Here is a 12,809-nt window from a genome sequence, read left to right as displayed (position 1 = left end):
TACTCCGAATTATATTTCTCTCAACCTTTACTTATTTGATAACCTAATAGGCTCATAAGATCAAATTTACATTTACGTGTAACCTGATATAAGAGGATAAAAATTTCCACGATTGCTCTGACCTAGATATCTGTAAGTTAAAGGGAGGAAATGTTGATTTAAATCTCTGTAAGAGAATATTTATAAGATCCGTGCGCGTTACTTAATCAAATATTATTTATTATTTAGTGTGTAGTTATTGTCTGCATGTGTTTCAAGTCTCAGAGCCTTGGGGCTATTACACTATTTTGTATCAAAGTCGCGTCTCAGTAAAATAAGTTTTTGGCAAAAATTTCATTTTTGGTACAAGCTTTTATCGCTGACTGTACTTTTCTTACGACAGACAACTAATACTCATCGAGACAATTCTAAAAACCCCTAACACAATTAGGTTGCGTTGTTTCATCACAGAGTTCCTATGGCCACCTCCTGTCTCCATCAGCTCAGATCAGCTCGATGGTACCATAATATTGCATTGTCATCCGACTTACATGTGTATGCAAAATTTCAGCACAATAGGAAACCGGGAAGTGGATCAAAATTAACTTGCAAGATTCCATTACATATTACATACAGGTCGACCTAATAAAAGCTTGTAGTTAGTTACATACAGGTCGACCAAATAAAAGCTTGTTAAAAAGAAAGGGTCTTAGTAAAATAAAGTACGTAGGTCTTAAAAAGAGTCGTGTTTTTTGGTGTAACGGACATGCTATTTTCGTAACTAAGCATTGTATTATAAATTCAAGCAATCAGTTTAAAAGAGCTCAAAAAGTTAAGAATAAGCCACATACAGGCATCAGTTTATTGAAACAAACAAAAAAGTTATGATTTTTTTTTTTTTTTTTAAATTGTTTTTTGTCTCTCCTGAAAAATCGCGTTTTGTCCGTTAAGCCCTTTGAACCTACGGTAGTCGATATAATTATTTTAAGAATTCATTTTGTGGGTACTAATATTGTTAACATTTTTTCTTTAAATTAGTTGATGTGTGTGTAGTTTAGGTTTAATTAGTTTTAGATGTGTGTGTGTGTTTTATTTTTGTATGTTATTGACGTGTACGTTTACCGTATTAAAGGAATTGAATTGAATTGAGGTACACTGGATCTACGAACATACATCATATAAGGTTTATGTAACCTATGAAGACCAAAAGGCAAGATTTACTTTTCTTTTATCTTTATTTCATCGTTCTATTATTTATTAGGATCAAAACGTATTTAAATATTTCCATTACAATACACAGGGTAAGTATATTCAGGTGCATTATACGCAAAATGTTGTAGATTGACTTACTTAGGTGGTATCGAAAATAAAATAGAGAAACAGCAATAACGTTAAGTTTTATAAATATTTTGTAAATATTTAAAAAACCGTAGATTGATAAAATAATAAACGTCAGATTACTCTATCTTATATCGGATAGTTTACGGCAGTTTACTATACATATAATGGAATGAAAAAAACCCAGTAGGAAGTTTATTTTATTTATGGACATTTTGGCTAGGACACATTTTAGTCGGTACATTTTTATAATTCTCTAGCTCTTACATGACTAGATTGAGATACTGACACAGTTAGCTATTAAATCTACTTACAGTTCCAATTTAAACATGATTAAAATAGGTACACGAAACTAGGCCTTATTCATTAAAATACACCAAAAAATAACATCATTAAGTAATAAGAGTTTTTCTGTATCTTATACAGTAATAAAAAAACCCGTATATTATTGGCACTTAACTATAGATATACATTAAACATACTACCTAAACATAACTTGGTTGGTGCTATTATGTGACTACTAACATAATTGACTGAAACATAAAAGTATATTACTTATAAAAGTACCTATAGAAAATACTTTGCGCAGTTGATATCCAGCGTGTAAACAAACTTCATTTTAAACATCATAGCTGTAATATAAACCTTATTCAGCATTTATCTTTGTAAATGTAAGATTTAAGTTAGCATTTTCTGATACAAATAATGCCATATTTTGATATTTTAGTATAAGAACATTTGTTACGATCGCTAAGTCTGAGAGCCATAGCACCAAATAAATAGCATGGCCAGTTTTGCAGTAACAGGGTCGCGTTGCGTAAGTTGCGTTACGCTTGCGAGCGGAAATTTCTATTTTTGGGACCATTGTAAGTTTAAACTTTTCTGTACCAATCACGTTAATTTTGTTAAGTTCTATTGCAGTGATTAGAACCCATTTTTCAGAGCGCATTGATACGCTGCTAACACGAATAGTTAAAAATAAAATAGAATATGTAAAACAGTGGATATTTAAATGGCAGAGCGTGTGCTACTGCAAAACTGCTATCGGTGTATATAAACGCGACTCAATTGCGGCTTAAATTACCTTGTGAAGTCATCTTCAATAAATATTAAATTGCTAAGTACCGTTAACGTGGCAACATTACCCTCTGTGGCAATTTAATAGAAATAGTTCATAGAAATGAGATATTTATAATAGCTAAGTAATTACTTAACATGAGCTGCTTCTATATGGTAAAGTTGCCCCAAAAAGTAATGTTGCCACGTTTAACGGTAGATTAATAGTTAAAATTATGAGCTTGTAAAAAATTAAAGGTAAAACTTACTAAAGTCTATTTTTTTATCCGGTAGACTGAAATGACAGTTAATAGTATGAAATGACATTTCATGTTCATACTATTAACTGTCATTTCAGTCTACCGAATAAAAAAATAGACTTTAGTATTCACTCTTAACAAACTAAATGCTACTGTAACTTAACAATACAGTGCCATGGCTCAAGCAGGTTTCACGTCGGTCGGTTTAGATATCGGGCACCTCGTTCATGGCGTCCATGCCGCAGATCAGGTCGGCGTGCTCGATGTCCTCGGCAGCGAGAGGGTTGAAGGCCAGGGTCACGGAGTTGTGGAAGCGACCGCTGGAAACCAGTCGCACCACGGTGTCTTCACAGGCGATGAGTAGCGGGCGGCGTGCTAGAAAAGTTATTATTTACATTTAGAATAAATTTTGTAGAGAGCAGAGACATAATATATCGTCGGGTGACAAGCAAAAGTCACTACCTAAGTGCTATCAAAAAATTAAAGTAACAATGCAGTTTATTACACTTGTAACACGATTTATTGTCCAATAATTTCAATAGTGTTAGTTAATGACTTTTGCTTGTCATCCGACGATATGTCATATACTAAGGAAATATGTGAGTAATCATTTCTGTGGCAGAGGCGAGAGATTGTTATTATACGTTTAAGAAAAATGGATACAATAACTGCAAAGAGGGAAATCGTTCTAACCAACTGCACCATCAAAGTTTACTCGACCCTTCTTCGTTTACATTAGGGTAGGGAGGCATGTAGCATACAATATCTACCGTAACAGTAATTCTTCTTAAAGGATTTGACGACCTAAATTAAATTCAGAAACCGTCAGTAATAGCTAAGTCTCTAGTTAATAATTAATATTTAAAATGGTATAAGTGAAAATGTTAAGAATACTCAATCATCACATTGAATATAATATAATTGTCCCATTGGAGGATACACTTGAAAGGCGGATTTCAAGTATCATAGGGGATTGACAAGTGGGCATTCACGAAGGTACATGATAAGTTTATTTCTGTGTAAATGTATGCAGGTTTTCCAAAGAAGTTTTCTTTCATCGAAAAGCTACTAACAGAAAACATCAAAAGATATTGAAATGAGCCAGAAAGGACCCACGTCCGCGTCGTTCCGGGCATATGTACAAAGTAAAAACCTATCAGACCAGAAGAGGGCTTACCGCGAAATTTCGATTTCCGGTTTTCGCGGTAGACCCTCAGCTACTAATGCTAAAATACATTAAATAAGTTATACAATGCAGTTAATAGCAAACACAAACACTCTAAATCGAGTTAAGCTGAGCCGCTGAGGGTTAAGGGCATTCAGGAAACCCCTTGAGTTTGATAAACATGCAAAGTAGTTAGGGTCGTGAAAGAAATTTCACTGAACTGAATGGTCGCTGTAACCAATATTTCAATTTTGTATCGAAGAGATGGAAGGTCATTGATTCAAATTATAGTTATACGACAAAAAATATATTATTAAGTATTAAAGTATTCCCTTGGGAGAAATAAATAATTAATCAAAAGAAACCCTTAAAATAAATTTAACAGCAAGTCGTTTTAACCTAACAAATACTTAGGAATACAAAATATAATCTTTAATGTTTATTAATGAAACAAAAATAATTTGACGGCATTTCACTTATAATTACGTCTTCCAAATGAATCCTGTCCGTAAAGATACAATGTCAACATAAAATATATAGCGATACAGCTAATAAAGACCAAAGTTTAATTATGCGTAATGTGAGAGTTTTTGTAAGAAAATAACTTATCTTTTATTAGCGTTATTTCTAGCGTTAATTTAATAAAAATATCGACATGCACAGTACACACGATATTTGATATAAATAACACGACGAATTTACAATTTTATTAAAATATTGAACCGTTTTGTTATGACGTTATGAGCGATAAAAAATGTTCTGACGTCTTATTCCTTCAAGAAAATATAATTGGATAAAATATGTACTACGAATAAAAAGGAAAGGATAACAGAAATACTTAATTATTCTTGTTCGACCTGTTCGTAAAAACCGCAACAGTATTAATTTATCCCCGAGACTTTCCCGAATAATAAAGATGGGAGCTTATTCTGGTGTTAAATTGTGTAAAACTGCAACTTCGTGGTCTACCTGTCGCGATGTCTTAACTCGAATATATAGCTGAATTGGATGCCATATCGCTATTGTCGCTAGCCGTATAAATATAAATCAACATCATGTATCTCTCTTTCAAGTTGGTACCTAGTTATTTCTTCAGAAAACTAATATGTACTTATATTTGTTTATGTATATGTATATTTAAAAATAAATTGAAGGAACATAGGATATCACACTGTGTAGTCAAATATTTGGTTCAATTCGTTCCGGTCATTCAAAGATTATTAGATACCGTAACATACATTGGAAAGTAATTTAATTTTTATCGTATTCTCGTGTAAAATTTTAACTGATTTTCTAATGAAATAATACAATTAGAAGACTACATAAACTACATATCAATTTCAAGGTGTCCTCGTACCAAGTAACTCTGTATGACGTACTATACTTGTATTTTTGAAATGTTAATACGCTTCAACGTGGGAGATTTTTTATAATAAATACTCTTATTGATTTCATAATGTGAAGCAAAGGTTCAGGAAGCTTAAAATTTTTGTAAGAGTTCTCAGAATCAGTCTGATAACGTGCAATTCAATTTATTATCATACAGCTTGGCACCCCGCTGCTGCCCACTGGGCGATATGCTATAAAAAATAATAACATCGACTTCATTGTGTTTTCATGGATAGTGCTATATCGTTTTCGGCATTATTAAATAAGTAATCTATGTATTATTAAGTAATTCATTAATTAGGTCAATTTTTTTTGGGATATCACTGTTTTTGTCCATTTTTAGTGTTTTGTACCTGTTTGCACCTTAAACAAAACGTTTACTATCTAGGGTGACTGCTATAGTTAATGGCCACGAAATAGTAATTGGCCACTCTTAACAATAAGGCTTCAAGCGGCTTGTTTCTTTCTGATTTGTTAGGAGTGGCCATTGGCCAATTACTATGTAGTGGCCAATAATTATAGCAGTCACCCTATGCCTCTAATGTCCGTCCGTTTGTGATATTTAAAAGGCTGTATCTAAAAAAGATAAACATAACGGAAAGGGGATTTTGTGAGGACTCTGAAAGAAGCTTATGACATTAACTGTCCGATTCGAACTTTAAGATACGTCAATTAATCGATCTAGAAACGATATGGATTAGATGTGTCAGTGTCAAAAGTGACGTTTTTGTTTGAAGAGACGTCACATTTGACACTGACGTATCTAATCCATATCGTTTCTAGACCTATTAATTGACGTATCTTAAAGTTCGAATCGGGCCGTAAGTTTTTTATTGAATTGAATAAGTTTTATTTTTAAAGCCTCATCTGAAGATAGCATGATAATGTTGTTTTTGTAAAATGGAAAATATGGCATTGAAAACGAAACTGTACAGTAAATAGTATTCACATAGGTTTTATAAAAAAAAAATGCTTGATGTGAAATTATTTTTTATAGCCTACAACACAGCCTCATAAAATCCGCTTATGCACAATACACAACGCAACTTATATATAGCGCAACTCTTCATATCCTTTTCATTACGCTTCTTGAAGAATCCTATGCCACATGCGAAGGATGCACCTATTAAAGTACCTAGTTCTTTACACATCCTACACGTACTAATGAAAGACTCCTGTACGTGACACCTGCCTTAAGTTTTATTAAGAACGAATGTGTTTTTTATAACTTTACATAGTAAACATGTTGCTACATAATTTATGATAAATGATAATGATAAATAAATAAATATTATAGGACATTATTACACAAATTGACTAAGCCCAACGGTAAGCTCAAGAAAGCTTGTGTTGTGGGTACTCAGACTACGATATATATAATATACAAATACTTATACATAGAAAACAACCATGACTCAGGAACAAATATCTGTGCTCATCACACAAATAAATGCCCTTACTGGGATTCGAACCCAGGACCGCGGCTTCACAGGCAGGGTCATTACCCTATAGGCCAGACCGGTCGTCAAAATAATTTATGAAATAATTACCTTCTTTGGAATCGAGCCCACACACGCTATCGTAGACTTCCATCTTGGTGTGGTCGAGCCCCCCGGCGCCTCCGATGTCCACGAAGTCTGGCAAACCCCGCTTTTTGCACTGAGCAAACATACATGAAATTGTTTAAGTAAAAATATTTAAAGCGTACCTATGTATGTTCCTAAAACATGGAAAAAAGGCAGTTTAATCACTTTTGCACTCGTCTTTAGAAAACTGACTTTATTACACCTCACCGTATGCGCCGTCATAAATTACTGATTTTATTACTTATAATTAGCGAGGACCGAATGACTCACACCAATGATACAAATGAAAAAATAAAGTTAACAAAATACGTGCTAGCCGCACAGTTGCGGTAACAATAGTAAACCGCAATTTCTCGAGCAACGAAAGTACAATATTTTAATTTATATTCATTTTAAAATAGATGTTATCTAAATCTCAATAAATCTAATTCAGTTATTATTTATCCCATAACCGAAGTTAACGGTAACTAAGGAAGACAACCAGAATCTTAAAAAAAAAACGATCAAATACAGTAAACGAGTAATAAAACAAATATCTCAGATTATTTTGTGACGAGATAAAATTTAATATCGGAATAAAACGAGGACACACTTTCTGAAGCATTTGTACGGAACGCTTCTTGACGCTACGCATGGATTGATGGGTCCGTCACGTACTGACATATTGATGTGAAGTATAAGAATACTTATCAATGTAATGATTTATCCTTGACTGCTTGCCCTTATAGGATTTTATTCGGGTCATTCACAAAAGTGCTACAAGTCTCGATTAGTTATTATTAATCTCTGGTCTTTATCCGTAATTTTACTTATTAATTTGTTAAACATAAATTAACTAATTGAGGCTTGTAAAATTTTATGAATAAGGAGGTACCTACCTAAGTATTGCAGAGCGACATTACTGCCGACCTGCATTACTGTTACTATTAAGTACCTGGCGACGGTAGAATGTAATGGAACCGTAATTGCGCAGATCAAAAATGAAACGCAAACTATTATTAATTACACAAACAAATACATTAAAATAGTTTTAGAAGATATATATTCGTAAAGCACAAGAAGTGGCAGAACTATTTCCTCTGCAAGCAATTTCTTAGTAGCTGTCGTAAGAAAGTTTTTATAAGACTAAAGTGCGCCTAAAGTTCAGTGACCTTTTGATTCACCTCCAAAAATTGCCCATTCCAGGGGAGAAATGTATCAAGTATAAAGCCGAAATTCATAACTTGATTCGAAACTGGGACCACAACTCCTTCGCTATGATATATATTCGTAAAGCACAAGAAGTGGCAGAACTATTTCCTCTGCAAGCAATTTCTTAGTAGCTGTCGTAAGAAAGTTTTTATAAGACTAAAGTGCGCCTAAAGTTCAGTGACCTTTCGATTCACCTCCAAAAATTGCCCATTCCAGGGGAGAAATGTATCAAGTATAAAGCCGAAATTCATAACTTGATTCGAAACTGGGACCACAACTCCTTCGCTATGATCGATGCGAGAAAAAGATCATCCAGCGGCGGTAGCACGGTCGCATTTTATCGCTTGTCACCATGCCTGTCACGTTCTAACAAGAGTGTACATAAGTGCGAATGTGACGGGCATAGTGACAAGCGATAAAGATGGAACCATGCTGCGCCCGCAGATTTAACATTTGACATGGACTGCCCACAATAATGGCCTGCCACTTTAGGGGTTTACAGAAACGAGTACCTACGCCAAAACTACTGGACCATTTGCTGATGCGGCTCAGATCATTATTAATGGCTAATATGGCAGTATTGACATCCAGAAGGCATGGATTCATATCCATTTATACTTGTATACTCATGTATACAAGTATAAATCGTCTGCATACAGATAATTATGTGTGGAATTCTCGCTCAGCGATATAGTAATGCAATACAGCGAGGAAATGCTGCCAGCAACTACGGCACTATGCCGCAGGGGAATCATTTTTTGTAATTTATTTTAAGATCCAAGAGTCCAGAGAAAAGGATAAGATGAAGATTAAAGAAAACAATGAAAATGCAAAACTTCAGATAGTCTTAGATCCTTTATCGTTTAATTAGATTTGCTACATTAAAAGATCAAGAAAAATTCCCTTCAGCCAAAATTAGACGATCTGAAAGGCGATTTCAAAGGAGTTCTATCAAAGATTGTTAAGCTTTAGGGTAAACGTGGTCGGCTATTCTTAAAATAGGACGGTAAATGATGAAACGAATCATTATTTTCGGATTACCTTTCTTGCCAAAAAATCTACTATAGCTAAAGAATTTGTAAATGTTGTAGACCACAAACGAATAAAGTTATTCAGTTTCAATTGAAGATAGCGCGTTAATAGACTAACAGAATAATATTTTAAGATTTTCGCGCTTTACATTTATTTCTTAAATTTTATAAGATTCATTTTAATCATTAATGAGAACACAAATTAACTCATTCATAATTGAAAAGAGTTTGTTTTAAACGGCTGAGTAAAAATACTATTTTTGTCCAAGGAATCGAAATTATATTTACAAAAGTTAGAGTTGTAACATAAAATTTACATTTTATGTCACGAAAGAAAAGCCTTTTTTAGAAGAATCGCGAATGAATCTGTATACCCGTAAACGTGTAACGTTTTCCATTTAGATGACAATTATTAAATATTATGCAATACGTACATAGGTAGGAACAACTTGTCAGTCAGTACGTGCAAATTCTAAAAATACGAATTCCATAATTATGCAAGTAACAAGCTCAAAGCCGAACTTCCCTGCGCGTCACGTAAGTCGAGGTCATAAAATATTGAACATATTCTCGGATACCTACTCATAATGTATTACAAAGTCAGAAATATTCGTCGACAAGTTTTTCTCGTTGATAAAAACCACTTTCTTCAGAGAGCGCCCCATCACCTTGTTTAAGCAATCAATTTAAGTTCCTCACAGGAATTTTTAATTACCTGTTAGATTTTTTACACTTTGAATTTTACTCTGTTGATTTTTTTCGGTTTATAATTTACTGTGCTGGATTTTTTAAACTACCTATTTTCGATTTAAATTTCAAGTATTTTCTTCCGTATCTGTTGTTTGTGTGTATATCTACTGCAGAGTTTGGCAAATGATTTACTTATGAAAAACAGGTATTATTATTCAATAAGTAGGTAGGTGAGGGTGGGGAGGGTCGATCCCTAGGGGACACTTGGTAAACTTCATTTTTAATCAAACCAAACGAGATACATTTTTTTGCACTGTTAACACTCATTCATTCGTTCCTAACTTCACGTTCTGTCATGGCACTGTATCGGAAAAGTCAGTGGTTCAAAAATGGCGGATGGTGAAAGATTTTCTGCGTACTATATTCAATTTTCGGTAAGCTTTAACTGGATTTATTTTATAATATGAGATGGAAATGATGTTAGTGAGTGTGCTTATTTTATTTGTTGTTTATTGAAGTGATGATTAACTTGGATTACATTGATATACGCGAACACACGTTTCGAGTACGGCACGTTTTATAATCTTACTATGTATGGGGAGACTTTGTCTTTTTCTTCAGGGGAGATATGTTTCCGGGATCATGTCACCCCCAAAGCGATCAAGTATACATTGTAATAAATTTACTTACAAAATGATTCATAAGTAGAGCTATCATAAATATTTTCTTTTCTTTAGTAAATCATGCCGCAAAATTACGACCAGAGAAACACTGATTTAAACTTTCAAGGTTTTTGACTCATTATTGTTTATTAAAATGGGATTTAATGGCGTATAATTCAGTTTTTAATTATACAACCGACTCCGAACTCCGAAAACGGAATTATCCCCGTGGCCTATGAAAAGACTAACTAAAGTTGACATCAACATTTTACGAACTACCCGCACTTGGTCTTGTTTATCAAGTTAAACGTTTTGCACACAGGGGATGTTACTCGGTCGACAAACAACACTTATAACGATATTTGGTTTTCAACCGGCGATATTTGTTTTTATGGATGAAATGCTATTCAATGGCTTTCCGACCTTATGTACTATAGAACCGACGGTCCATAGAAAGGATTTTAGGATTATGCAGCTCAAACACCGTCCTCGAAACGTGAGCAGTAAATTTCTAAACTTATTTAATATAGTAAACAATAACGACCAGAGATGGGTAAAAAATTTAAAATTGTTGTAGGTATCTGACGCTAAAAATACCTTCATAATAACTTTAAAAAATTTAGCTTGTTACAAGAAATTTTATGTTAATAACTTAGATTTTTGTTTTATTTTAACTTTTTTTTGGTTCAAAAATTGATTCCCTATTTTATGTTGTTTTATGGATAATACGATTACATTGTTTTTTAAAAGTATAAGATTATGGATTAATTTGTGTTTGATATCTTCATATATTAATTTTCTGTAGATAAAGTGAATAAATTAATGTAGATACTACCCTCGAAATATGACATTGCCGCTTAAAATCTTTTTACCAAGTGTCCCCAAATCTGGAAGACTTGATCCCTTCGGCTTAGACATCTGATTACCGGAAATACAACTTCAAAGCATGGAAGATGCAATATATATATGTTTGCTGTGTATTTTACAAATTATAGATGCATTGCTAATAGCGATCCGAGTTATATAATCAATGCGAATCTGGTACGGGGAGACATGGTAAAAATCTGTTTACCATGTGTCCCAAGAACCAGGGTCACTTGATCCCCCTAGGATCAAGGCTCCCGACCAGGGGTAAACAAGTCTCCCTTACATAGGGGACACATGGTAAAAGTCAACAGTATGGGATTTCATTAAATAATGGTCTAATTTATTGCACAAATCTGTTCTAATTCAAACTATTAATGAAGAGATAAATTCTGAATCGTATGTGTGACGGTTACACAATAAACAGTACGATGCAACTACCCGCTAGCTTCACTCCATAGGGAAGTGTCATGGCGTGCGCGTGGCTGCGGAGTGCACAAGCGATAACAGTTGTTTCATTTGGTCACCCAGTACACAACGGCGCCTGGACGTCACAAATGGCGACGAGGATAAAACATCACCAAAAAAATTACGAAAAGGAAAGGTAACGGTGGCGGAAAAAAAACAAAATACCTAAGGTATGGAAATCCTAACCTAATAGCTACCGTAGTTGTCCATTTGCTCCCGAGCTCCCGATTGTATTCAGGCAATACAAAAGTTTGGGCGAGGTGATATTCGGTGTAACGAGTGACGTACGGTTGTACATAATACGGAAATATTAAAATTGCAACGACTTTGTTACGTAACTAGGTTATGAAATTCCAAACTCACGTCAGAGGAGTATTAAAGAAACTAGTGCAGAATTTAAATATTAGTGCAAAACTGTAAAAAGGTAGATCTTGTACCTATACCTAATTTTATACCTACTTAGGGCGACATGTATTGCAACCCTATGAGGTACAGAACGTTACGGCCCAAAGCATCTGTAATTTTCTGGATGCAACGGGCATTAGTAATGAACTTTAAAGGGCCGTCACCATAGATCAATACGTGGTCGACGTGACACTCAAAGGTCCGATACTACCCCAATAATAATAAATATAAATACCTAATTTTATAGTTTTGTTTACAATCAATGTTAATAAAAACAATTATGTATATGCACAGTTGATTTTGTCGACTGTTTACATAAGAACAGTAGTTAACTTTACAACTATTTAGTGAGTAATTGATGGTAGGTAGCTCGGGAGGAATGTTTACCAAGCAAAGAAGAAATATGCGCTTGCTTATTACACTAACTCTTTGACAGTAGCTACTGTTCGTGAGCCTGGTTACCAATTGTAAATCCAAAAGTGCAATCAATGCAAGATAGATCAATAATTGGGAAAATCCTACAAAAAATAATGTACTCATGTTGCATTATTAGAATGATGTGGCACCGGTGTATTAATTTTTCCATGAAGTGACAGAAACGAATATGCTGATGGTTTGCGTGTTACAAATACAGTTGGTACATGGTTTATTTTCTGACTCAAAATCGTATATGAGAATTCATATGATATAAAGGGTAAATAATCAAACTATCTTCGCGGAAATCA

The 12,809-nt window shown here is 34.0% G+C and overlaps 2 protein-coding genes across 3 annotated transcripts in view; one reads left to right on the top strand and one right to left on the bottom strand.

Moving 5' to 3' along the window:
- LOC134649432 (serine protease nudel) overlaps positions 1-12,809 on the top strand; it is a 246,051-nt gene that overhangs the window by 156,656 nt on the left and 76,586 nt on the right. The gene's annotated exons all lie outside the window — the stretch shown is intronic.
- LOC134649439 (corticotropin-releasing factor-binding protein) overlaps positions 2,767-12,809 on the bottom strand; it is a 38,988-nt gene continuing 28,945 nt past the window's right edge. The window contains exons 6-7 of the mRNA XM_063504190.1: positions 6,738-6,846; positions 2,767-3,008 (exon numbers count right to left, since the gene is read on the bottom strand). Of these exons, the coding sequence (XP_063360260.1) occupies positions 2,839-3,008; positions 6,738-6,846 (279 nt within the window). The 3' untranslated portion in view covers positions 2,767-2,838. The remainder of the gene's footprint in view (positions 3,009-6,737; positions 6,847-12,809) is intronic.

The sequence above is a fragment of the Cydia amplana genome, chromosome 7, assembly GCF_948474715.1.
Source record: "Cydia amplana chromosome 7, ilCydAmpl1.1, whole genome shotgun sequence".
Classification (NCBI taxonomy): domain Eukaryota; kingdom Metazoa; phylum Arthropoda; class Insecta; order Lepidoptera; family Tortricidae; genus Cydia; species Cydia amplana.
The sequence above is the reverse complement of the archived record's forward strand: the minus strand, read 5'-3'. Positions and strand labels throughout refer to the sequence as shown.